General features: G+C 38.8%; 1 protein-coding gene across 1 annotated transcript in view; it reads left to right on the forward strand.

Annotated features, from left to right (window-relative positions):
- kif6 (kinesin family member 6) overlaps positions 1-25,932 on the forward strand; it is a 60,685-nt gene that overhangs the window by 22,247 nt on the left and 12,506 nt on the right. Inside the window, exons 10-15 of the mRNA XM_069722313.1 lie at positions 2,144-2,247; positions 3,429-3,534; positions 5,832-5,991; positions 12,629-12,826; positions 21,055-21,157; positions 21,477-21,532. Coding sequence (XP_069578414.1) covers positions 2,144-2,247; positions 3,429-3,534; positions 5,832-5,991; positions 12,629-12,826; positions 21,055-21,157; positions 21,477-21,532 — 727 coding nt within the window. The remainder of the gene's footprint in view (positions 1-2,143; positions 2,248-3,428; positions 3,535-5,831; positions 5,992-12,628; positions 12,827-21,054; positions 21,158-21,476; positions 21,533-25,932) is intronic.

Genomic DNA, 25,932 nt, shown 5'->3' on the forward strand with positions numbered 1-25,932 from the left:
GGCGGTCAGCTTCTGAGGATGCAGCTGGGAGAATTACATCAGACCATGGGTTCCAAAAAAGAGATACAGGGAGCGGCTCTGGTGGGGAATGGTCAGCAACGATATTCAATGTTAAAACATACGATATGGGGTGGATTTAGGGTGAACTTTTCATTTAGCTAAGTGGCACCCTCCCAAAACCACACAACAGGTCTGTTTCTTCTCAGGAGCATCTTGATTTGACAGTGTCTGCATGCATGACCGGTTTTGGCTTTCCAGTTCGAAGATGTCTGCTAGAAATAACAGTGCTTTGCTAGTGTTAGATCCCTCGGTGTGACCTTTGACCTTCATTTAGTTTTCTGACCTTTGCAACTTGGTGTCAGGAGTATTGCTTCAAAACTTTGACCCACAGTTTTAGTTATTTTTTCTTTTTTTTGTGCCGTGTGTGGTCAAATCCGATGACATTTAAGTGGGATTTATACAAAAGAAAGAGGTGGGTCATGTGAGAAAAAGAACAATTGCCACTTGTATTATTAGGCGGTTTAGTTTGTTGTTTCACGGTGTGATTTGTGTAGAATTTGTATTATAACTGGTCTGGCTTTCTTTTCACCATCCACTGATTTTGGTATTGGCCTCTTTCCCCTACTATTAACATGTATAAAGGGTTTTTCTCCTTTTGGATTGGGTTCTCATTTTCAAAGGATTTGGCAAATATGTGAAATACCCAGTCAACATCTTGAAAAACTATCTTTTGGTTTTATTTGGCCAGTCAGTTAGTATGCTTTTTTTTTTTTTTTTTTTTTTTTTTAAATGTATGTGGCCACATTCAAAATAGCCCTTCTAGTTAAAGTCATGGCACACTGCTGGTAACTGTTGGACTATAAGGGCACAAGTGAGCTCACTTTTATCCTCTTGCTCCCATTGTGGACAGGGGATTTGGGTTTTAATCCCATTGAACAGGTCTGTTGAATGAGCAACAAATTGAATATGAAAAGCTCTTTTAGTGATGTGTAGAACTCTTACAGGTATTTAACATAAATAACGGCATTACTATAAGCAAGTGATACATTTCTTTGACGAATCAACATTTTCAAACAAGTAACATTTGACCCTTTTTTTCTGCTAGCCAATCGTTTACTGATTTAAACAGACAGTTGACCAATCAGCCAATCAAACTCTACACATGTCATTAATAAATACACCAAGCTGACATGGCACTGTCCCATCAGGGGAGCTAATAATGCCAAAATCAATTCTTTATGGCTACTCCTACACACCCAGGATGCCGTTTCATCTACTACCTGAACACGCTAGCCTTGTAGGTGTTGGGCAGCTAGATGCCATTTAACCCGGTCCTCAACTGACATGAGGCTACTTAAACTGACTTCTCTGGACATGAACCCTTTCAGCAAGGAAAAAGACAGAACCACATAGGTATCTCCAAAAAGGAAAGATGACATACTGCATGTGTTGTGTTTGTGTGTCATTGATCCTTTTTAATCAAAGAATCTCAAACGTGGTTGTACACAGATTAAGAAACATATTGCTGTCAGCATTAATCAGTGGAATCATTCCTTATGCTGTTAATCAAAGCACATTTCTTTCTCTGTCATATCTCTTCTTGAATCATGATTTTTGACATTTATATGCATTCCAACTCTTTCTTCCAGAAATGGCAATCTAAGTACTCATTTAAGAAGTTGAGTCTGAATTTGGTCAGATAATTTGCTTTTTTATACGTATATATAGCAACCTGACCCGGACTGCGGTTACATACCGTAACCAGCTCTATTGGCTCCGAGTGCAAGACCTTTACCGAACACGCGTGAACAGACAGTAGCAGAGGGTTTTATGTGTTCTTTTTTTTAACCAATGCTATTTTATGTTTTGGTTCCTGCATTTTCTTATTTGAGTTTCCAGTTGTCTGGATCCACTAAAGTTTGCCTTCAAAAAGCCTCAGCAAGATAAACCGCAAGATCTTTTTCAGCAGGATTGTCTCATCAGTTGGCAGCAGTGAAATAGTGTCTGTCTGCATGCAGCTTGTGCGTCTGTCTTTGTTTAATACTGTTCTTGCAAATGCGTGGATTTTTACATGTGTGTGTGTGTGTGTGTGTGTTCGCACGTACACAGTAGACATCTGACCTTGCTTTTTTGTGTATTTCAGCTGATAGCACGTTTGAAAAGGGAAGTCCTGTCGTTGAAGGAGGAGCTGGCCATGGTGACAGGAGAGCAGAAAGAAGACCGACTAACTGTGGAGGAGATCCAGACGTATGTCGCCTTTTAATTCCTCGTCCGTCCCCTATTCCTTCCCTAGAGTACCTCCATAACTTGTGCTGTTGGCTTTGCATCGATGCTGTGTTGGACCCTCAGTTACTAAGTTTCCCAGGACTCTGTCTTAGTCAGGACTGGTTTATTTCGGCTGGTTTACTCAAGTGGCAGTCAGGCCAGAGGTCCCACAGAGGACTTGGCATCCCCCACCCCCAGTGTTGATGTATTTCCCGTGCCTTGGCCCCCTCAGTTCGCCTTTTTATGATTTCCCCTCCACCCAGGTGATTATCCTTGATTTCCCCGTGTTTGTGGTCAAACTCACACTGGGAACCTTTTACGATGTCTATTGTGACCACATTCACTGGACATGCTGACTTTTTGTTGCTGTTTGCCCTCCAGTTTATGCCTTGACTCAACCCTTGTGCTGATTGATTGCACATGCACATATCCTGGTTTATTTGGTGTCACAATTGTAAATGCCCCAACATCCTCAAGCGTGCTTTTTTTTTTTTTTTTTTTTAAATACAGCATCAGTACATTTCCACATAAGCTAAAGTCTTATTATTTTTTTCTAAATGCAATGTTAATTTGCTACATTTGCTGCATTACAGATCAACTCACACTGGAACAACTTTTTGGAAACTGTCACATTCTGGTGTTTAACAGATGATGCTTTTTTTTTCTTTTTCAAATTATTGTACGAGGCATCAAAGGGCTTTCTTTAGAATCAAACTTTGTGTCATCAAAACCATTGATGTCCAGCAGGGCCCTGAAACATGACCACTCCGTTTGTTTTAAATCCTTCATCATGTAAACCTAGCGTGTTTTTATGTAACAGAAAATAAAAACCGCACATTGTCGTGCCTACATTGGATCCGTCTGGACGGTTTCCTCCTCGTCTTTTCCAGCGGTCGCTTCCAAATTTCAAAGAACCAATGTTTGAACAATCATTTAGTGATAGTTTATCAACAGGCCAGCCCGGTAAAGCTGGAACACATGTCTTAGTAAATAGTTTTCTTTGACCAGACCCGCATTTTAAACTGCTCAAATGTAGATCTTAACTGTTTGAGTGCCTGTTGAGCAAATGTGATGGCAAAGGTTTTTACATGAAATATGAGATGGGTGTAAGCTTTGGTGGGTTATTAGAATGTAAGTATGTGTGTTTATATCCGTGTGTTTAGGTTGGAAGAGCTAGTCCAAACTTTTCTCGATGACACTGATCCGGACGTGACACTGTCACTGGGGCCAGACATGAGAAAAATCCAGCACTGTTTCTCCTTGCTGAAGGTAATGTATTCACATTTAGTTTTTTCTTTCTCCTTTCCTTGACGAGCTCCTCATACTGTCACCATGCAAGTGTGACATCAAAAGATAAAGTATTTTCAGTTGCAATTGTTTTGTTTTAAAAAAAAAATAGAACACATTTTATTACTTTTCAGTACCTGAGTTTACAGTGTTAGGCTGAAAGTCAGAGAAACAGAACAAATTTGATCTCTGAGGTGTCAGAACAGATCTTATTTCCCTCCATCCATCAGCTCAGCAGTGACAAGCTGATCAATCACTTCTTCTAAGTTGCTCCCCTACTCTCTTCTCCTGACAGTTGTTTTACTTAATACTTCAATAGTAAGTTGCTGTCTCATCAACTTGAATAGATACCATTTTATCACCACAGAAATAGCTGATGATAATGATCTCAGGCCTAACTTCATCAATGAAAACATACTTGTGTCTTTACAAATTCTCAAACATATTGTAATGTCTTACTTTGTAACTTGGGTAAACACTAACAGTGAAAACATTTTAAGATCCTGTGATGCCCCGTTTTACCCACAGCTGCTGATTTTCCCATAACCTGACTTTAAGTCTAGACATTTGATGTTTTGGAGTTATTTACCATCTAATTAGATGCAAGGTGCAATGTTGACATGTCTTACTTAATGCATCTGTTTGAACCAGATCTTCCTAAGAGTTTCCATGACAACTAAAAAAAACAAGCAAAGCCTCTACCTTACCATAGAAAACAAGGCATTTGTAGATGATGTGTATTTTTCCACTGTTTTCTGACATTTATAAACAAAATGATGAATTAATATTCAAATGAATAAACAGATAAATTAACCGTGAACTTTTTTTTTTCCAGTCCAACATAAATAAAGTGCTAAATTACTTATTAAATATAATTTCATATACCCACCTATTGTGGTAAAACACAGTGTTTAGACAAAATATTAAAAAAGCACACCTTTCATTAAATAACTAATTTAAAATAATTTTGTTGGGTGTAATATTTGGCAGCTGATGTTCAGACTGAATTAGACATCTGGGGGAGTTGTTACATTTATGGTCACATTTGAGTTGCCGGAGTATTTTTTTAGTTGTGGCACCTGGGCATCATTTTGGTTTGGCTCTCTACCTAATTTGTTATACAGACTGCCTTGGAAAATGTTTGCACTTGCATGTTGTTTGCAGAATGTTGGTAAAAACCATAAATTCTTCAACGTTTTGTTTTGGGAGAAAGTCAGATTTGTTGTAGATTTTATTCCTCAACTCTCAAACAGCAGCTGATGGCCCACTGCTGTTAATGGGCAAAAGGAAAACGCTGCAGGGCTCACACTGGTGCTGCGCTCTGGTTTGGTTGGAGTTGGAGCAGACACCAGAGGCGGTTCTAGATCCCACTTGAATGGCTGTTTATCGTTCGTTCAGTTTGTTATGATCTGCAAACTCTATCTCCTGCACAGTTTACATTCCTCTGAGCATCACCCCAGTCACACTTCAGTGATCCTGTAGGAATTGTCTGGTTTGAATTTAACTTCTTCCATCTTTGTTCTCAATGCTGGATAGCTCTTTCCATCCTTAACTCCCTGCTTGTCTTTGTTTTCAGGGTGATGTTCAAACGACAGAGTGCATATGTGCGGTTTTATCATTTCTGGACTGTTGAGCTTAGATGTGCAGTGTGACCTCAGTAATGTGTTTTTAAGCTGCGGATGACATGAAATTGAAAAGTTATTTTTCAAACCTGCAGTGTCTTCTTCACCTTCCATACGCAGTACATCCCTAGAATGAGACGCTTCACTCCTACTGTTTAATTTTCTTTTCTGCTGTATCTTTTTCAAGTGGAAAAAACTTCTATCCTTTAACATGTTTCCCACCTGTCGTTAAACCTGGACTATTATTAAAATATTTGGAGCTATATAGCAGGCAGGGGAAAGAGGGAAGTTTAATTAATGTTAAGGGACTTTCACAGTTTCACAATTTAGAAGAGCATTTCTTTCCATGGGTGATACCACAATGTATTTTCCAGTTAGTTTGCACTCATGTTATTAAATGTTTGTTTATACTGTGATATTTTTTCTCAAAAGCAAACCCAAATACAGTAAAAAGGTAATGGAAACACACAGGTTCACAATGTTGGAAAGTCATGGAGAAGTCACAGAATTTGTACATATATTAGATTACATCACAATTTCATTCAATTACAAAATTTGATTGCTTAGGTTTTGGTCAAACAAATTGTTTGGGTTTTACAAAAAGAAAATGCAGAAGCATGTTTTATACTTGGCTGTCTTTTTATGTTTCTCGTACAGATAATGATTCTGGACAAACATGGTCGAAGAAATGGGCACAGAAATGGGCAAGAGTCGCCAGATGCAACAGTGAGTGATGAAGGAATTCAAAAGAGCCAACACAATGCAGCAGAAGTAGCCAGATTAAAGGAGATGCTTACGCAACGTGACAATGAGATCAGTATCCTTTGAGACGGTGCAGTCAGTTTAGTTTAGCTGCAATGAAACGACACCGTTCCTGAGGGTTGAGTCTACTGCTTAAGGTAAGTTAAATTTGTAAGATAAATGTGCTGCTTTTTTCTATAGTTTGTGGGTTCATAATTTGTCATGTAATTTTTTTTTTATTAACATCCCACCCAAATTTAAATGATTCCTTTGCATTTGTGGCACCGCATTTTCTCCAGTGTTATTTTTCCAGAACAACTTTCACTGCTTCAATTAGTACATTGAATTGTTCAGGGTTAGGTCAGATCTATTTGATATCATTATAAGTAAGGTTAAGTGCGCAGGTGGTGCAGCTATATAGTTCCTTTCCTTTGGTTCAAATCACTGTGGCAGTTTGTAGCTTGTTTTGCGACAACAATCCCTACTGTGCCTTCACAGTACGGGGTGGAACGAGTATTTAGCATGAAGAATGTAGGAATAATATAAGTGTTAATACTTTAGCATTAAAGTTAAGTGTCTTCACTGTTGACACTGCAAAAATTGCAACACATAAGGAGATACCATTTCAAACTGGGAGATAATGGGGAAGAAATCTGTGCAAATAAATGGGTGGTTATCAACTTATATATAAATGTGTGTCTCCATCCTGCCTAACGATTTAATCCCACTCACTTGTTAAATCTTCATTAGCAGAAAGGTCTTGAAAGGAAATTGTGTCTGTTATTGCATGATTGGATGGCAGTGGTTCTACATCCACATAAATAATGAAATGTAAGTAGTCTTACATTCATCACCAGTGCCCCACAAAAACACATGGAGTCTTGTTTTAATGTGTATGTTCAGATCGATCTTCATCTGACGACTGCAGTTAATCATAATTACTATTAATCATAATTATGGTATTTGTGTTTGAATATGATATTTCTAATGGCTTTATGGGATTACCCTTTCTTCAGCCCCTCTCGCTGTGGCTTGTCATTAGATCACAGCACATTAGTTGGAAAATTGAGATGTCTGCTTGATTATTTAGCCAGAAAAACCTCAGCTCTCCAAAATAAATAGAATATTATCATGCAGATATTTCACTGTAGTATTTCTTGGACTGAGTGAGTGTAATGTGAATTCCTCTCTTCTTTGTAGATTTTCCCTCTCAAATTGTCATACACTGGTTTTGACACGATGCAAATGTAACTGCCAAAATTGCCATTGTGCGTGTTTAAAAGCTTATATTTCAGTTAGTACTGCGCACGCTCTGCTGACCATGTTCCCTTTATGTTCTTTAATTGTGAAGTTTGTATATGAAGTTGCAGTAGCCTAAACTGTCAGTCCTTCAGTCAGGGTGGTCTGTCTGCTGATATGTAACACTAGAGTCTGGGTTGACCAAGCATGTAGGGGTGACATCATTTCCAGCCAGAGACCTAATAACTATCTAGATTCAAACTTGTATCTGCCAGCTAATCACCACACTGTCCATGTCTGTGTAGTCCCCCCCCCCCCTTTCAAATCTACTCTGTTCAATCTGTTTCTGGAAGCCGTCGGTTGTTTTGCTACAGGCCTACTGTTCGCTCAGCACCACTGAGATCACACAGGGTGAGTTATGGGAAAGTTCCCTGTAAAACAAAAAGTTCTATCCCTACCCTCAACCCCTGAATGTTTCTATGCATGGTTGACTCTGCATGGCAGTTCAGCCACCTGGAAATGCTTAGTGTACTTTGCTAGAGTGACGATACGTCCACCACTGACATGATGATAGGGCAAGAAGGAGAACCAACAAACACCACTGACTTTTAAGAGTAACATAACATCCACATTTGCAATCTCATTTAAAAATGCCCGGTAGCATTTGGACTTTGTGGGGAAAAGTTGGACTGTTGCCGTGTCTGCTATCAATCTAATAAAAATTACAAAGTGGAGTTGCAAATCCCCCAAACTCAGACCCCAGACGTTCAACTATGTTTCCCCTCCAAAATGTTGATGTTTTGTATAATAATTTATTTTACCAGTGTTTTATTGAAACTTGGTTATGCATGGTTCAGCTTGTAACTACTACTAATACATAAGAGTATAACCCAGACCAGAACATGACCCTTTATATTGATCCTTTTTCCATACAATGCCTCAATTAGTTCTCACTCTTTTTGAATTTTCTTATTGGCAAAATTCCTAGCAACTGGTAACGTGTTCGTTACCAGGAGGTCAATATGCAGATCAGTAGAAGGTCAAGCATACAGTGGTGGCACAAATACAGGCAAACTTGGTAGTCTGATTATCCTTGAGCCAACAGTGCTACTTGTACAATTACTCCATGCGTGTACTTTTGGAACAACAAGCTAACCCAAATGGTATATTACTATACATTTTTAATTCAGTCCAAAGCAGACAATATTTTTACTGCCCATCCATGTCGTACTCTTTAAACTTTGCTTTGGGGTTGTACAATAATGATGCTTGACTAAAGTAAACCATTCATCTGTTAAATCTAACAACTGAAGTTGAAAATGTGTGAAAAGATGATATTCAAAGGATATAATGTGGAAAACGTAATTTTCTGATAGGAATTATGATATTCTCAGCTAGCATGTTATTCATTTTTGTTATCTCTTGGCCCCAGTGTGTTGATTGTATCAAAGAAAGATTTGGGTAATATATGTGATAAGGCAGTGTGTTAGCACATAGTGTGTTAGCACACAGCGTGTCTTCTGGATTGGTAAGGGTTTCCTGGATTCCCTTAACAACTCAATCAAAATGCCATAAAACCTACTGCTCCAAGAAATATCTGGATCTCATGATTGTAGTAGTTTATGTATCAGGCTGGAGACGCTTCCACTCCATTTTCCAGCGATGCAAATTTTGGTTACTCAGTATAATATGTGAACCTATAGCAGATGGATTGTCACAAACTTTGTCAGGCATTTGTTGTTTCCGAATAATGTATCGTAATGATTTTGGTGACCCCATGGCATTCAATACATGACCTGCAGGTTAACATTTTGTGGCAGCATTGGTGTGGTTGGGTGACTTCTAAAAACATTAAGTACACTCTATCTAAACCACCTTTAATACAGGAATTCTATCCTAACGTTTCAATGTGTTATTTGGAAGCTGTGTATGAATGGGCCTGATGAAACAGGGACTCAACAGACTCAATATGTAATTATCATCACTAGGCTTATTATAGTGACCACAAATATGCAAATATGCCATCCAGTATGACAATCAAATCAGAATTGGGGTGATCCATTGTTTACCCTTTTTTTTTTGGACATGGGATTGTGAGTCAGCTGTGTAGCTCATCCAGATTTGGGTTTTGTAGAACTTTGTGCCTATAAAGCATGCAAATTGTCAAACACAGATGCACGCAAAAGTTTATGTTTGCTTCCAGCTGCAAGCTATTTTAGCATATATCTAAATGAGTGCTGATTGAATGAAATTGTCAAAATTGGTCCTTCTACAGATTGGAACTATTTGCCTGATAAACTGCTTTAGTTTAGTAAACTCACTCATCAAATAGTGCTTTGTTGACTGAAGAGATGATACTAATATTGGCATCGCTAGTGTCAGTGAGAGAACTGGCTTTAGTGCAGCGTTTTAGAATATTTTATTTTTCTTTGTTTGTTTGTTTTTATGACTCTACCTCTGGAGGACAGCAACACACTCCAGACTCCATGTTCATCCAGCCAATCCATGACAGATGTTCTGTCATGAATCCCTTTGTACGCAAATTTTGACTTGACTTTTGCCACTACTAAAATTATTGTTACATTTAAAGACAGTCTGGGTGGTAGTAACAACAATCCTTCAATTTCTCATACAAAATATGTTGTTTATCATTTCCACTCCAAAATTATTCATTTAAATATGTTCTTATTTTAGGCCAATATCATCAGGACAACATGATTTGTCAGTGCCACCCTATAAAACGTTCGTCTTCCAAAATCATTGTTGCAGAAATGAAACTTTTTTTTTCCTGATCTTATATCACTATGATTGACCCTCTCCACCCTGGACGTCCCTGTGTCTATAATTAAAATGCAACCTACTGCCATTTTTTTTTAAGGGCAATTCAATGAGGAGGGCACCAAGTATTACTATGATTAAAATGGGTGTTGCATCAAATTTGGTTAAGTCGCATTTGTGCATTTTCTGAAAGGTTTAGTATGAGCATTCATTGACTCAAACTTACAGTATAAAGCTGTTGTTTACTCTTAAATTTACAATTTTGATTTAGTGGAATAAAGACTCTGGCCTGGTGATGGGGACACAAAGACTTATTGTTTTCTAAAATTCTCCCAACTGTCTCTTATCCATGGCTGTTTATTTAGCATTTACAGTTTGGGCCTTACAGTTGTGGAGCTTTTACTGACTGAATTTATTTCAGGTGAAAGTCTGAAGAAGAAAAAAATAGCCTAGAATTTAAAGGGGTTAAGGCATCAAAGGTTTAAGAACAAAAAGGACTTGATTACTGAAATACCATGGTCATCAGACCTCAAAACTCTTCTTTAAGTACTTTAGAGAATGATAATGACCATAATTTGAAGAAATCCCAGGCTTTCAGTTGGAAGCAGAAATTGTCCATTCAAAATGTGTTGCTCTCCACTAAAGATTGGTAATGAATCATTGGCCAGCATCCTTTGTCTCGGCTGAGGGTAAAACTAAGTTAGAGGTCAACTTTCTTCTAACACTGTAATAGTAGCTCGCTTCTCTAGAGTAAGAAAAAATGTGTTCTTTAAATGTTTCGTTACTTGCATTTCGTGGTTGTCATGACCCGCTCCTGCCATCAGGTCATGTATTTGTTTCCTGCCCACTCTCAGTATTTAATTTACTGTTTAATTTTGATTCTCACCTCCTCTCTCATTTCAGACGTCTTGACTTCCTCCCCTGGTGTTTCCTGCCTGTTTGATTGACTGCCCCGCCCTGATTGTTTGCACCTGTGTCCAATTGTCTCCCCACCCTCATAGTCTGCATGCTCCTACCCTCTTGTGCCAGTTTGTTTGATGTGCTTAGTGCCCATCGTTCCAGCCAGCTTTTCCTCGTGCTCCCCACTACTATTCCTGGCTGTTGATCCTGCCATGCCCTCGTTGTGCCTTTTTGCCTTACCTGTACTTGTTTACTTGATCATCCTAAGTAAAAGGGTTCGGCTTTTACTCCTTGCGTGTCAAGTCGTGACATTGGGTCCAGTCAGTTTTTGTCACCACGTTACAGTGGTACATTGACATTGGAGAAATTTGTGGCACCAGTGAAAGTAACGTTGCACCTTTTGCCAGTTGCGGTAATTGTAAAGACATTTTCTATATTTCCAGTAATGTCTGCTTTATTGGTCACTATAATAGAGAATGACAAGAAAGATGAGAAGGAGAGCACATCATGAGCTGAGTCTGACCACAGCATTTTGAGTGCATGGCATGTGAAGCAGCCCACAGTTCTCACGTGCAACCCCCTAGAGAAATTCTCATCATATACTCGACGTCTATGGTAGTGTTCAGCATAAATTAAGATATCAGATGCCAGAGATCTCAATAATGGAAAAACCTGGTGAACAGCAGTCTGAAGTAATGACTTGTATGAAACAATGACCCTGAACCCGCAGAAACAGTCGTTTTTTTTTTTTTTTTTTTTAAACTTGGCTTCAATAGATCATTTGGAATTGTGTCGGGTTCAGATTTTGGCAGTTTTGAGAAGACTGCATGGTTGGTTTGACTGGAAACTGTAATTGGAGGCTTGGTTCCTTAATGTTATTGTTCCCACTGACATCCCCTTTGTATGGGCTGACAGGGATATAAGTTAACTTCTGCAGCTCCTTCAGAAACACGTCCATTCATCATCGAAAATAATGACATTCTAACTTTTTTTTTGTCTTTGAGCATCCCAAATTATCTGATGACCACCACAGTTAGTCTGGCCACGATGTCTGCTAGTTACATATGAGTAAAGTGCTTGAAGAACTGACTGATTTGTTGTGTGCTTCCATTTACAGTGTAGTGGAAAAACAGAAGCGTACTGCAGGGCAGGAGCTCCATAAATACTTTGAGATAGTGATGTTTTATTCATATACTGGCAATGTATCCAAAGATCAAAAGTAACAATTAACTTTCTATAACGTCTTCATCTCGTATAGTATAGTGTTTCCGTGCAGTTCTAGTTCATACAATAAACTAATTTCTCTCTGTCAGCAGTTCTGATTTCCACTTCTTGCACTATCTTCTCCTTGTTCACAAGTAGTGGAAACAGCAGTGCACGCCTGTTGTAATCAACATGCAGAAGCATAGCAATTAGGCACCAATTTGATAATCATATTTCAAAGGGCTGGACAAAATTGTTCTCTGCTGCATTATTATTGCAAAATATGTGAGGTCTGCCGAAAGCTGTTTGAGAAGGAGGGAGCTGACAAATATAAAATATAACTGCAGAGTTGAAGGCAGATAGTATGTGGAGCAAAGGAGACAATTAAAGCACATTGTCCTAATGCATAGCAACATTGCAGACGGTAGGTAGGTAGATTTTTACTTCAGCCTCTATTAGTTGGACAATGTTGTGTATCCAATTCGAATCACTCAAAATCTATTGAAATATGTTCTTTGATCTGCACTTGATCTCTTTTCCATACAGTACTTTGTCCAAAGGAAAGGCCAGTTGTCTTTAACGTGGTACTACAGGTATCCTAGTTAAGATGTTAAAGAAGGAGAAAGAAAGGACCCAGGATGCTGCTGCTCAGCTTGCTAACATCACCACTGGCCAAAGCCTGTCCTCCCAGAGGGCCTCGAAGGTGTCCACAATGCCACAGTTGAGAGAAGGAAGCATGGATATCATCTCAGCGGACCTTGGAGGACGAACTATTCAGCACATGAAAAGAGGTACTTCAATAAGCTTTTATTCTTTTTCCCACATTTTATACAGCAGTTTCTACAAACATTTTGAATATTAAACATTTCTAATCATATTTATATCAGAGTGCTCTGATTGGGATTGGGCCTCAAGGCACGACTTGGGTCCAGCTTGAACTATGTGGTGCTCCCATTTGCATCATTGTGGCTCTGGCTGTCAATAATTTTCCAGTTGGCATTTGTCACTTAAACTAGCAATTTTATATATATATATATATATATATATATATATATAATGGGGCACTACATAAAGAGTTGATTTGATCCACCTATGATAAACATATTTCCTTAAACTTAGTGGTATTTAACCATGTAGGTAGTCTTGGTTTTGGTTCTCTGATTGAACACTATTTGTGGAAAAAGATGTTGCAGGTGATTTGTTTACATATATATATATATATATATATATATATATATATATATATATATATATATATATATATATATATATATATATATATATATTTATATTCCCCCTGCTGCACCCATGTTTTTGTACCAGCTGGCAATTCCCATGGGCTCGTGAACTGCCTTTTTGGCCATCACCATCACCATCTTGTTTTTGTTTTTTTCACACCCCTAAACATACCTCTCTTTGAGGCCTAGTAGGCTATCTAATTAATTATGGAATGATTTTTAGAAGGACCACAGGAACAGGTAGGAAAGATTGAATGCAGCTAATGACACCATAATGACTTATGGAAAAAATGTATTGACCCTGTGTTTCATAACAGAAGTTAAGGCTTTTTGAGTGGGATTCTATTGAAGCCAGAGATTTTTGGAGTTTGCCCGTAGCTGCCCTCAGTGGTATTACACTTTAAGGCACTTCCTCAATGCCATCCATATTCATATACAGTCTGTGTACCTGACCTACTTGCATGTTGAGATACTGTGTTTTATTTGATATTTTTGAATAATAATAATAATAATACATACTTTTTTTGCAATTTGGGTTTGAACCCTTCAGGGCCAATGATGGCCTTTCCGTGTGCAGTTATATGTTTCCGCTTACCCAAAAAAACACACATTTTAGGTATAAGGTAATACTCCTCAGAAATGGAGTTGACCCATGCCACTGCCCAATGGCTGTTCACTGCTACTAAACAGGAAGAATGAGTCCCATCCCATGAGGACTAATAATATAGCCTACTGTGTAAATGAAATACAAATTTAACACATGTTAACTCTATTAAATGTGAGTTTTTCTAAGCTTGTAATAAATTAGGTGTTAAACCAAACGGGTGACCTCTCTCAATTGGAATGTGGCAATTTGTTGTGGTCATGTGGATTTTCAGTGCGCCTGTTGTGAGTGCCTGTGAGCCGTAAGAAATTCTTGATATCTAGATTTTACTGCGTGGTGTACAGTCTGACATCCCAGAACCACTTACTTTGCTTTATTTCTACACAATGTCATCAGTGGGATTGCATTGTATTTAAAAGTTTCCTTTTGGGGGTCACTCGAGTGGCCCAATCTAGTCATGTCAGCAAAAGAAACATTAGACAGCACAGTATATCAAACCTGTAATTTGTTGCTGATGAAAAGCTGATGAGTTTAAAACCTGTAATGGTTACTGGAACATGAAGCAGAGACAGTGAGGAGCCAAAAATGTGGCAATGCAAACACAAGATACACTATTCAGACGTGACCGGGATAGCAAACCTGGACCTAAATATTTGAGAACAGTTTAAGGCAGATGTCCATGTCATACGACACCAAAACTGGTAAATACTTCATTTGTTTATGTTCTTTAACTTAAATACAATCATATGTACATCAAATAAATAAACATGCCATAGGATATTTACCATGTTTTCTTTGCCAAATGTGTATAGGGAAGTATTGCAAGTATGATCTAATCAGCAGCCTGTTTTACTTGAGTAACTGTCAGGTTATTTTACATAACATTATAGCTCATTAGGTTATTATTAGATTATCTCTCTGCAGTTTTACCTCCATCTAAACCTTTGAAGATAAAATATAATGACAACCCAAAGATCGCAGTTAGTTGCACTTCAAACTGCAGCTTCTCTTTGTATATTTGTAACTTTTTTAGACATGAACTTGGTTTAATGTAACAGGAATGAAGATGTTGCTGAAAGTCAAGTCAGTCAAGCTTATAGATATGCTCCCAAGCCAGAGGCAGCATTTATTTGGCTTTTCCTGTTTAATTTAGGTTAAGTGGTGCATTAAGTGTGATGATAAACCTGAGCCCCTATAACGAGCTTGGTCATAGCCAACAGGCACAGAGGTATGAGCCAGGAACTCATCAAACTGCGCTCCTGTCTGCCCTAACCACAGCTCGCTCATCCTCTTCAACATTTTTGTATAATAGTGCCCGATACGATAATAAGGCCAACAAAGCAGGGTCTCTGACAGAAAAGCCCATTAAACAAAACAAGCACATGTTTGAACTCTGTCCAGTCAGGATTTGTAAGCAAATCACTCATCTATGGAGGGGACAAAGAGCAGATGTCTGTAAAACTGTGGTTTATAAAATCACTCATAAATGATGTACCATATGTATTTGTCTATTAGAAAGGTATGTGATATATTATGGAGCTGACATTATCATCTCGGTCGTCACATCACAGAGTTTATTTTCATCTGGTCCCACAAACCCTCTTTGTTTTTCTTTCTTTCTCTGATTTTATGGGATATGATGACATTCATGGGTTCCACTTCTACTTGGTGACTGCTTTACAACACTACACGCACAGGCATTGGGTGACGATTTGATACAGATGTCTGTATGTATTTTTATTTCTATATCTTGTAGTATAGTAAATAATCTTACATAAAAAGTATGCATTACATTTACTTTACACATTTCCCACAATTTTCCACAATTTCCACATTAACTGCAGTATTTACAGTGACCATGGTGGCCTTCGTGACCAGAGGGATATAATAAATCCTATGTGTGTTTAGTTAGTCTGATTTCCTGAATGCTGTCAGTACCTAAAGTTTCATACTAAATCCAAACATTGAAATACAACCCCAATTCCCCAAAAATTGGGGCGCTGTGTAAAATGTAAATACAAACAGAATACAATGATTTGCAAATCACATACACCAATATTTTATTGCAGCTAAAGGCAACATATCAAATGTTGAAACTGAGCAATTTTATTATTTTATATCAAATATATGCTTATTTGGCATTTGATGGCAGCAACACGTTTCAAAAAAGTTGGGACAGGGGCATGTTTAGCACTGTGTTGGATCACTTCTTTTTACAACACTCTGTAAATGTTTTGGAACTAAGGGGAATAGTTTCTGCAATTTTGGAAGTGAAAAGTTGTCCCCTCATTGCGTAAGATATAATTTTAGCTGCTCAGTAGTTCAGGGTCTCCTTTGTCATATTTGTCATTGAAATAATGTGCCAAATCTTTAAAATTGGAGACAGCTCTGCAGCATATGCGGCTCCAAAACCTGTATATAAATCGTTCAGCATTCAAGCCACTCGTACCATCTACATCGACGCATCCCTGTACCGTCACAGATGCCGGCTTTTTAACTGAGTACTGATAACAAGCTAGATGGTCCCTCTGCTTTTTAACCTGGAGGACACAGCGTCCATGATTTCCAAAAATAATCTAAAATTTTGATTCATCAGACCACAGGACAGTTTTTCACTTCGCCTCAGTCCATCTTAAATGAGTTCAGGCCCAGAGAAGGCGGCGGTGTTTCTGGATCATGTTTATATGTGGTTTCTTCTTTGCAGAGTTTTAACCTGCATTTGTGCATGCAGCAATGAACTGTGTTCACACACGATGGTTTTTAGTAGTTTTTCTTAGCCCAGACAATGATTTCCACAACAGAATCATGTCTGTTTTGAATGCAGTGCTGCCTGAGGCCCTGAAGATCACAGAGATTCAATATTGGTTTTCTTCCTTGTCCCTTGTGTACATAGATTTCGCCAGATTCTCTGAATCTACTGATTTTAGGTACTGTAAATGATGAAATCCCCAAATTCTTTGCAATTTAATGTTGAGGAATATTATTCTTAAATTTTTGCACTATTTTTCCATGCAGTCTTTTCACAAAGTCGTGAACCTGTCCCCATCTTCACTGTTGAGAGACTCTGCCTCTCTGAAATGCATTTTTTTTTATACTCAATCATGGTACTGATCTGTTGGCAATTAACCTAATTAGTTGTGAGTTGTTCGACAAATTTTCCAGTCTTTTGGTGACCCTGTCCCAACTTTTTTGAGACGAAGCACCTATTTTTCATAAAACAATAAGATTTATTCGTTTCAACATGTGATATGTTGTCTTTGGTCTATTTGCAATTAAATATGGGTTTATGGGATTTGCAAATCATTGCATTGTGTTTTTATTTACAATTTACACAGCGTCCCAACTTTTTTCTGAAATGGAGTTGTATGTCATGTAAATAATACAGCTGTTAAAGTCAGAAGTCATTTCAGTCAGACTCACAAACTCCAGTCACTGTGAATCTTTCCTGAATACATCTTGCATTAAGTTACTTTTGACAAGGACTCCTAACAAGTCAGCACAGCTGCCTTTACTAAATGTCCGCACTGTTGGATTAATAAAGTCTAAGTCAAAATAGCATTTTCATAACTGCTCCTTCCAATATTGAATGATCCTACAAATAAGAAAATAAACTGTTGGTCTGGTGGAAAATAGGCATAAAGGACAAAAACTATCCAATGTCATCACTACTTGATTCAAGTGTGCTCACATGCACCATGGCACCTTTCAACGTTCATCTGTGTCTCTTCTCTTTTCCCACCTGAAAACAAATGTAAAGGAGACACTTCAGAGTTGTAGGTATACCGTTTTTATTGAGGCATTATGTAAAGATGAAAGTGCTACACTGGAACCTCATTTCCTCATTGACAGTAGCAAAATAATTATGATTGAACTGGATTTTGTTGCCACATCATACAGTAGGTCCTTGAAACAATGTAAGATACATTTCAGCATTGCATAGAATCATGAACTGAGATGGTGTTAATAGATGACATCACTCTAAAACAAGATCATAAAATGACTACATTAGGTAATTTTGCCAACAAAATTGGTATGGGTTCATTCTGTTGTGGAAAAGGTACTCCCCCATTCAAAAGTTCCCAGATCCTGCAGTCCCTTGCTAGCAGTTACATGTCCTCTCTGGAATGTTCATTCCATTTTCTCACACTTCATGAGAAAATTCTGTCTCTTTTCTGCTCTGTTTGCAACCAACACTCTGAGCAGAACACACTTCCAACTCCATCAGCTGTTAGCCAGTTGGGAAAACTTGATGTTGTCCAGAGAGACTCAGGCACTTTTTCAAAGCAAAAGCTTTTGAGAACACAATGAGCAGTTCCAGGAGCATCGGAGAAGACACTTCCAATGCTTGTAGTGTTTCATACACACCTGGTGTCAATGATTTTTGTGTTAACACTGCGTTGGCAAAACAAATTGATGGTTATGTCTTGCACTTCTTATAAATACACTTGATGTGCAAAATATCAGAGGGATACACACTTGACACACTGTAGCATATATCATATGTTTCACATCTGGAGTGCCTATTTTCCATGACCCACTTGGAGACTCATAACCAAACTATATGCACATTAGATCATTGTTCTTGAATCTGTCCTAATTCAAAACAAATGCACTACACTTATCCTGTCCTCATGCTCAATGGGTCACTGAATGTTTATGTATGTTTTAATTTAGGTTTATTCTGAGGATTCTGGTGCTGTAGCCAACAGTATCTATGGTTACATTGATGGTAATCTCTGTCCCCTGAAGGATAGCTGTAAATATAATGATGATGAACTTTCCATGGAAACAATTTGTGCTGATTGAATGCCTTATAATTGACTCCACTCTTTTCCATAATGCGTCCTTCTGTTCTGGGCTCTGAGCTTTGCCAGCACAGAATAAAACATGGACATTAGGGAGTGTTTTCTGATGACCACTGTCTCTGCAGAACCAGTCTGCACACATTACCAGGTTTTGATTTCCAGAGGTTTCCACAGGCTTATTTATTGTCTTTTGTAGGTACAGATGTACAGTGTCTTCTTTCTGCGCTTTGTAAGATTGTTGAAATAGTGGGAAAAAAATTGGCCACTGAATGGGTATTAGCAGCCTGTTGTAATTCAGGACTTGTATTAAGGTTATCAGTGCTGAAAGTACACTTGAGACTTATTGGGACAGTTAGGTCTTTACACAAATCTTCCTGGTATGTAATGAGACGCTGATTCTAGCAGGCTGTCTACACCTCTGTGATCTAAACAGAGGCCTAAACCAAACATGGACACCTCAGTGAGTCAGACACTAGTGATGCTCTGCAGGAGCCCGCGGTAGGATCCTAAAATGCACTAAGACATCATTTATTCTTCAAAAAGTTCTACTGTCTTCTCTAAACAGCAGTAGGTATTTTCTTTTTCTTCTAATAAAAATTGATGTAACAGTATGGTCGTACTTCACGTTGCTGGTGTTTCATTTCTAAAATTTGTTGAAACAGCAACAATCGTCACCACACATTCCCCCCCTGTAAAAAACCTCTGTGGCTTGTCAGCACTTGGAGCACGGAAAAGAAAAATTAGGAAAGTTGGCCTACAGTCCATGTGATCTCATTACCCCACAAATTATGTTAGTACAACACAATATGATGTCATATCAATCTTAGATATTCCTGGAATGTTGCTTTTTACGGGAGTCGAATGGAGTGCATTTCCCTCAAGAAACCCTCACAATGATTTGTTGAGGTTGGCTCTTGCAACATATGTCTGTGAGATGCCTGCTGGTTTTAATCAGGACTTTCCAAAAATAAAGAAACAAAATTCCTAACTGTCCTTCTATTAATCTCACATGAGTTGAGTTACTGTCCTGTGTATGTCTTGGGTTAGAGCAGCTTTCTCACAAATGTCCACTCAGTTTGGCAGGTGTGAAATTTACTGGAAATGATTGTGAAGTTTTGGATTTTCCAAGGCACAGCAGTATCTTACAAAATAATGTTGGTCTGTATTACATTATTTGGTAAAAGACACTGCAGGGTGGTCTTGGAAAAATAAATCTAAAACCTAAAATGTATTTTCCATTTAAAATTCAGGAGGCATTTTTTATGCATGTTCTTTGATTTTATAAAAAGTAATAAACAACAATGCAAGTAGATTACACATACAGTATGTCTACATAATTTAATAACACACATGATTCAGTGTCTATATAATTGTGACTTCTTTTGAGTAGATTGACCTCTTTCATATCAGATATTTTGAAATGTAATAGAATTAGAAGCACAGAATTAATATTTATCAGCAATATTATTATTGATACCTTCCATGTACAGTCAGTAAACCAGCGCTGAAATGGAATGGAAATAGGCTATTAGTATTAGTTACACTTACATCATGTAAAAATGCATGCTATGCAAAGAATCTACAATTTTTTTTTAAATATCCTTCAAAATATGTTCATGCCAATAAACTTAATTAACTTTAACCTTTTCCCTTGCAATGGCAGAAGAGTACAGTGTTCTCTGTACCCAGTGGGCAAGATGTCTTCCCTTCTATTTTTACATCATGTGAATGTTTATCATTGGCGATCTGGACATTTCTAATTAAATCATATGCTCACTGGGAAACAAATGAAAAAGCCTTTGCGTAATTGCTCTCAATTGTGTTTTGATTTGTTTCTTTGGTGATGTTACAGTATTTGAAGCAGATGTATAGATCATTAATAACAATGCTTATTATGCAGCATTACAAGCATATACAAAAAAGTGAGTGGAATGCTCTGTCCAAAATTATGTAGTTTCCTCGCATATGTCAAGTTGTCAAAAGTGCTGACATGTTCAGAACTGCTGTTTATATTTGTGTTTATGTTCTTTCTAATCATGAACAGGCAGGCTAATAGTCTTATATTTAGTAATCGGTGGGAGGTCAGTGATATCAGCTGCGCTCTAGCTAACATCTGGATGCCAGACTGGAGTTGAGTACCTGTGGATGTGGGAACAAGCACAGCTCAGGACTCACTCTTCTAATTCGCACAGCAGGACCTGAAACAATCTGCCAGAGTTAGTAGATTTGTTTTAGTGGTATGACAAACATGGACTCTCATAAAAAAAAAAAAGGTAGTTTGTGTGATGGGTTTGATTTAACAACACGTGACACAAACGATAGCTTCTGATTTTGTTTTTATATGTCTCAGTGTAGATTTCTTTTTCCCATAGGTCCACCGCTGTCTATGGGAAAACAAGAGGCCTTTGAGACGTTCATAAGAGACCATGAGGACCAGCAGACCATTGAGGACAACAAGAACCTATTCAAACAAAGGTTAGTGACCAGTAAATCAAGACTTGACAGTTTTAATAAATTCACATCCTTACAGTGGCCACAGTTCAGGCAGTCTACAGTACGAGCACTGTTTGTACAGTGTTAAATGTGGTATTTTTATTTAGCTCTCACTCAGTGCAGTTCACTCGTAAATTTCCGAGGGAACATGCGAGTTGTCTTTTGAACGCCTTATAAATCGCACACAAATATAAACTCGCGTGCAGATCCTGTATGTATGCGTTTGTCTGCCACAACCACGAAAACGTGTCTTTTTCTGTCCCATTTATGGCTCATTAACACATGTATTTTTTTTCATCAGATCAGCTGAGGCCAGAAAACTTCGAGAAGAACTTGTTGAAGCCAAAGACACAATCAGTAAGTTTACTTCAGGAAATCGCATCTCACTTAGTAGCTGTGGACGCATTTAATTCTACATTATCACTGTCATTTTTAACTCTTGTTTGCTACTATTCTAATGTCATCCTACCTAGAAAGCGTTAATGAGCAGATCATTGTCAGGGTTCTGTTTTCCTGGAGTGTAGGATAATCATCCTGCACATTCCTGCGCTTTCTGAACAGGACCAAGAGGCATTCTGATTTCCACACCTCGTCTTCCAACTTTTACGTTTTACTAGGCTGTTGCAAGCTGTTTTATTACAACTCTAGAAGCACACCTTTGTTTTCTTGGTAATGTCCATGACAGGTCGTCCCACTATGCCTAAATGAGGCCTGGAAGAAATGCTAGCTTCAGTCAGGGCTGAGTGATTCCACACTTTGCATCTTTTGTCCGGTTTCTCTGCTGTGATTTGTGCATTCATGAATGTACTACTGTGTATCACCGCTTTGAAACCACCGATAGTCCATTAGTCTGTTGATTGCTTCGTTTTTTATTTAATATGATATAAAAGTGCATTCAAATTGCCCGGTTTAAAAAGAGTCTTTGTTTGAATCATGTGTCATAATCGACTGCTTTTCATGGGAGCATTTAAAGACAAGCCCTGTCACCGGCGGTAATACGTTTAATGATATTACTGTATTTCGGTTGGATTTTCCAGTAAACTCAGAGCAGTTAAAAATGTGTTATTAGTCCTCTATCTGGTTTGAATTTACTATTGCCCTGGACTGTGTGTCTGTGGCTAATTTCACATGCCATTGAAATGGATAGGGTTACACCAGTGCCTGGCATCATTGCTGCCACAGATCACGCTTGGTGGTTTGGTAGCTTTTGCCTGTTACATGCCAGCATACACTTATCAGCCTTGGATTTTTTATTTTTTTTCTTCAGTATATTAACGCTTCAAATGTGTCCTGCAGACATCAGCACTGTGTGGTCCACAAAGAGTTGGATAAAGTGAGGAAAAACTGTATTTTGACTCATCTCAAATTTTTTGAGGGGGTGTGGGATTTAGCAACCAAATTCCTCATCCTATTTAACGCTGGAAAAACTCCCAAAAACCATCTCGATGCTGTCAGATGTTATTACGGTACATTGTTAGGTGCACGGAGCTGCATTCTTCTTGAATGAGAGACAGTGTTTTTAGTGGAAGGTGGTTGCCTCTTCTGGCTGGAAAGTAGTACCATAATATTTAGCACAGTGTGATTCCTTGCCATCTTGGAGGCCCTCCTTGGAAATTTTACACCACCTGTGTCTCATGGTAAATGTTGAACATGGAAAGAGTTAGCATAATATAGACAAAAGCTGTGCTCTGCTTTTTTTCTGATGGATGTACCAAGTTTGAGGGTCAGTAGCAGGGGAGAAAAGGAGAGGTGGTAGCCCGAGGAAACATCGGTGTCTAAACATTTGCCTGGTTTACACTATTGTTCTTGGCCGCAGCATATATAGCTCTGGAATATAATCCCACTGGAGGAGCACACGTTCTGAGCCCTTAGGTCCAAAAAGAGCAAAGATATATATTTACTCCGAGGGATCAGTGATGCACATCTTCTACAGTATGAAAGGTGTAGGGCAGCTGGAAATGAGCAGCATCTCTTGATTACCCTGCCAGATGTCGGGGGGATTTATGCAGTACAGCCTTCGGTGGAGCATCTGGTAACTGCTTTGGAATCCCACTTTTGTCCTCTGCTCACCTTTATTGATCCAAAGACCAAAAGATTTGGAGATAGATTGCAAGAAAAGTCTGTTGGAGCCTGAAATGTATGTCGTGAAGATTGTTCCACAGCTTTGGAAAAAGAAGATTGCAGGAATAATGTAACGTGAGTTCTGCATCGAGTCGTCTTTGAAAACATTACATTTTACATGACTGCAATTTTGACTTGTTTGCAGTGCTAACATTATCAGCGGTTCATTAAAGTGGTGTATTTAAAGTCCCTGGTTTAGATTATGACCTCAGACAACAGTGTCATGAACGCAGCTGTCCAATAAAAAAAAAATTGAATGTTTAGCACAACTCTCAGTTTAGTATTGACAAGCTCTTATGTTTTCTCTATTTTGATATGCAACACTTGTAGTGATACTTGCTTCGTGTAATTATTTGTTGCTTACTTTTTTCTCCAGGAGTTTCACATATTTGTATGGACTCAATGATATAATAATTATTCATACACGCCTTAATGGACACCTGAGAAGCTGGATTGCATGTATGATGCTTGAATCTTGAGCTCACTACGGTATTTATGCGGCGTATCGCATTTAACCTCCATGCCACAAAAATCACCAAATATTTATTGAGGCTTGTAGCTTGAAACCGGTCCTTAAAGACGACGGCGCGTCTCCTGACGATGTGGGGGGAAACCCTGTGCGGTTTGGAAGAGCTTGTGTTGTCGAGCCCACAGTCTTGTCCTGGAAGCAGGACAGGAGCACTGAGGTGCAATGAAGTATTGCAGAACGCCCACCGCACACCAGTATTACTTGACACGTATGCAAATTATTTTTTAATGGAATTTCTTGCCAGCTACAGTCAGAAATGCTGCTAAACCTAAAGTCAGTTTTAGAGCTTCATCGGCCTTCCTTGAAGTCTTCTGTACAGTTCAGTCATCACTGAAATATGTATTTTCTTTTTGCAGTTTGACCAGCAGCAACACAGTACATTCTCGTGCACACCATATTTAGGATTACTTTGGCAGAATACTGTATTTCCCAACAGAGTAAGCCTGCATCTTTTACCATGACCCTCACAAATCATATAGTCATCACGTGTAAATACTTGGTATGGAACCTCTGCAGGGTCACGGTACATTTTTTTTTCTGAACTGTATTTGCACTGCCACGTGCTAAATTTTGGTGTCCATCATCCATATGACCAGCGGGTGTTGGTCCCGCCCCTTTCAATTTAGAGATTCTCATCATCTCTTCTTCTGCAGATACTACACAAAGAAGAGATGATGGGACTCTTTAGATTACAGATCTATTGAACCAAGCAGCAACGTCCAGGACTGAAAGATGAACCCACTGCTGAAGTGGCAAACGTTTCTTGATTGGCCACTTGAGGCTGGCTCCAAAAGTGGTATCCTCAGACCCCCACATTAAACTGCCCAACTTTACAGCGGAAATATACATGTTTACAGCCTGGTACGAAATGTTTTGTGTCTGAATTGATTTTCTCCCAGGTCATGGCAACTGTACGGGCGGGCTGCTTTGAGTGGTAGGTGGGTACCATTACAGTAGGCTTGCTGCCTTTAAATCTGCCATTGACTGTCAACCAGGGCCATAGAGACAAAACTCTCCCCGATGCTGGTTTCAGTAACCAGGCTTAATTCTGCCTGCGTCAGCTCCATCCACACACCATCTCTTTGTCCATATTTACATTACCTGGCACAGTTAGGCACTGCCAAGATGGCGACGGTCATAGCCACCCACACCAAGCTTCAAAACTGTTCTTCAGGATTCCTAGGTTTGACGTCATGGAAGTTACATCCATTTTTTTCTTTTTCATAGAGTCTATGATTTGAACCCACTGGGGCTTCTATCAGATATAATACAACACTCAGCCAGGCAATGTGTCACAGCCATAATAACAACAACCAAAATACACATACTACAGCCACAATCACAGCAACAGCCACGTCATCCCATGACTACTGTCATAATCACAGCTACAGTCTGTCTTAGTATTCCCTGGCAGCGGTCATAGAAAGAGCTGGCTGAGCCAAAGCTCCTCGAGTTATCTGTCTCACTGCTTTATGGTAAAGACTTGTGCCTGAGCAGGCAAAGCTGACGATGCACCAAGTCATGCTTTGGTCACAACCAGCAACAGTCGAACATCTTACTATATCATAATACAGCTCAGTGTCTCTGTGTGGATGACACTGAATGCAATATCGAGATGGAACAAAAAAATTCCCACCGTTACTTTGCTGCTCTGTAGCTTCACCTTGGGGTTTTGAAAAAGCTTCACTGCAGCACATGCCATGACTGATGAAAACCATGCTGGTAGTGATTGCCTCATGTTCTCTTTATGTTGCCTTCATGTACTCCCTGTACTTTTTCTCACAGTCATCATGGCATCCATAAATATGTTTTAATTCTTTTATGTTATTCTGAAAGAATTAGAGTCTACATCAGGTAGTTGTGTGAGAGAGCTGTGTCTGTTAGAGAAGAATCCGGCTGCCTACCCGACCACAACGTGAAGCCACTGGGTCTCACTTCATTTACATTCTCAGCTACCCAAACACGTGGCTTTGTGAGGGGTTCATACTCCATAGGCATTTGGAAAAACACTGTCGTCACAGGCCTGATATGTACATGCCTGTCATTTATAAATGTTTCACATCATCTGTTCACGTCTCATCTGTCTCATGAAACCCCAAAAAGCGAT

Source organism: Brachyistius frenatus, unplaced genomic scaffold (genome assembly GCF_029030835.1).
Source record: "Brachyistius frenatus isolate BFR_SWC_R1_liver_20210118 unplaced genomic scaffold, ASM2903083v1 Contig_285, whole genome shotgun sequence".
In the NCBI taxonomy this organism is placed as follows: domain Eukaryota; kingdom Metazoa; phylum Chordata; class Actinopteri; family Embiotocidae; genus Brachyistius; species Brachyistius frenatus.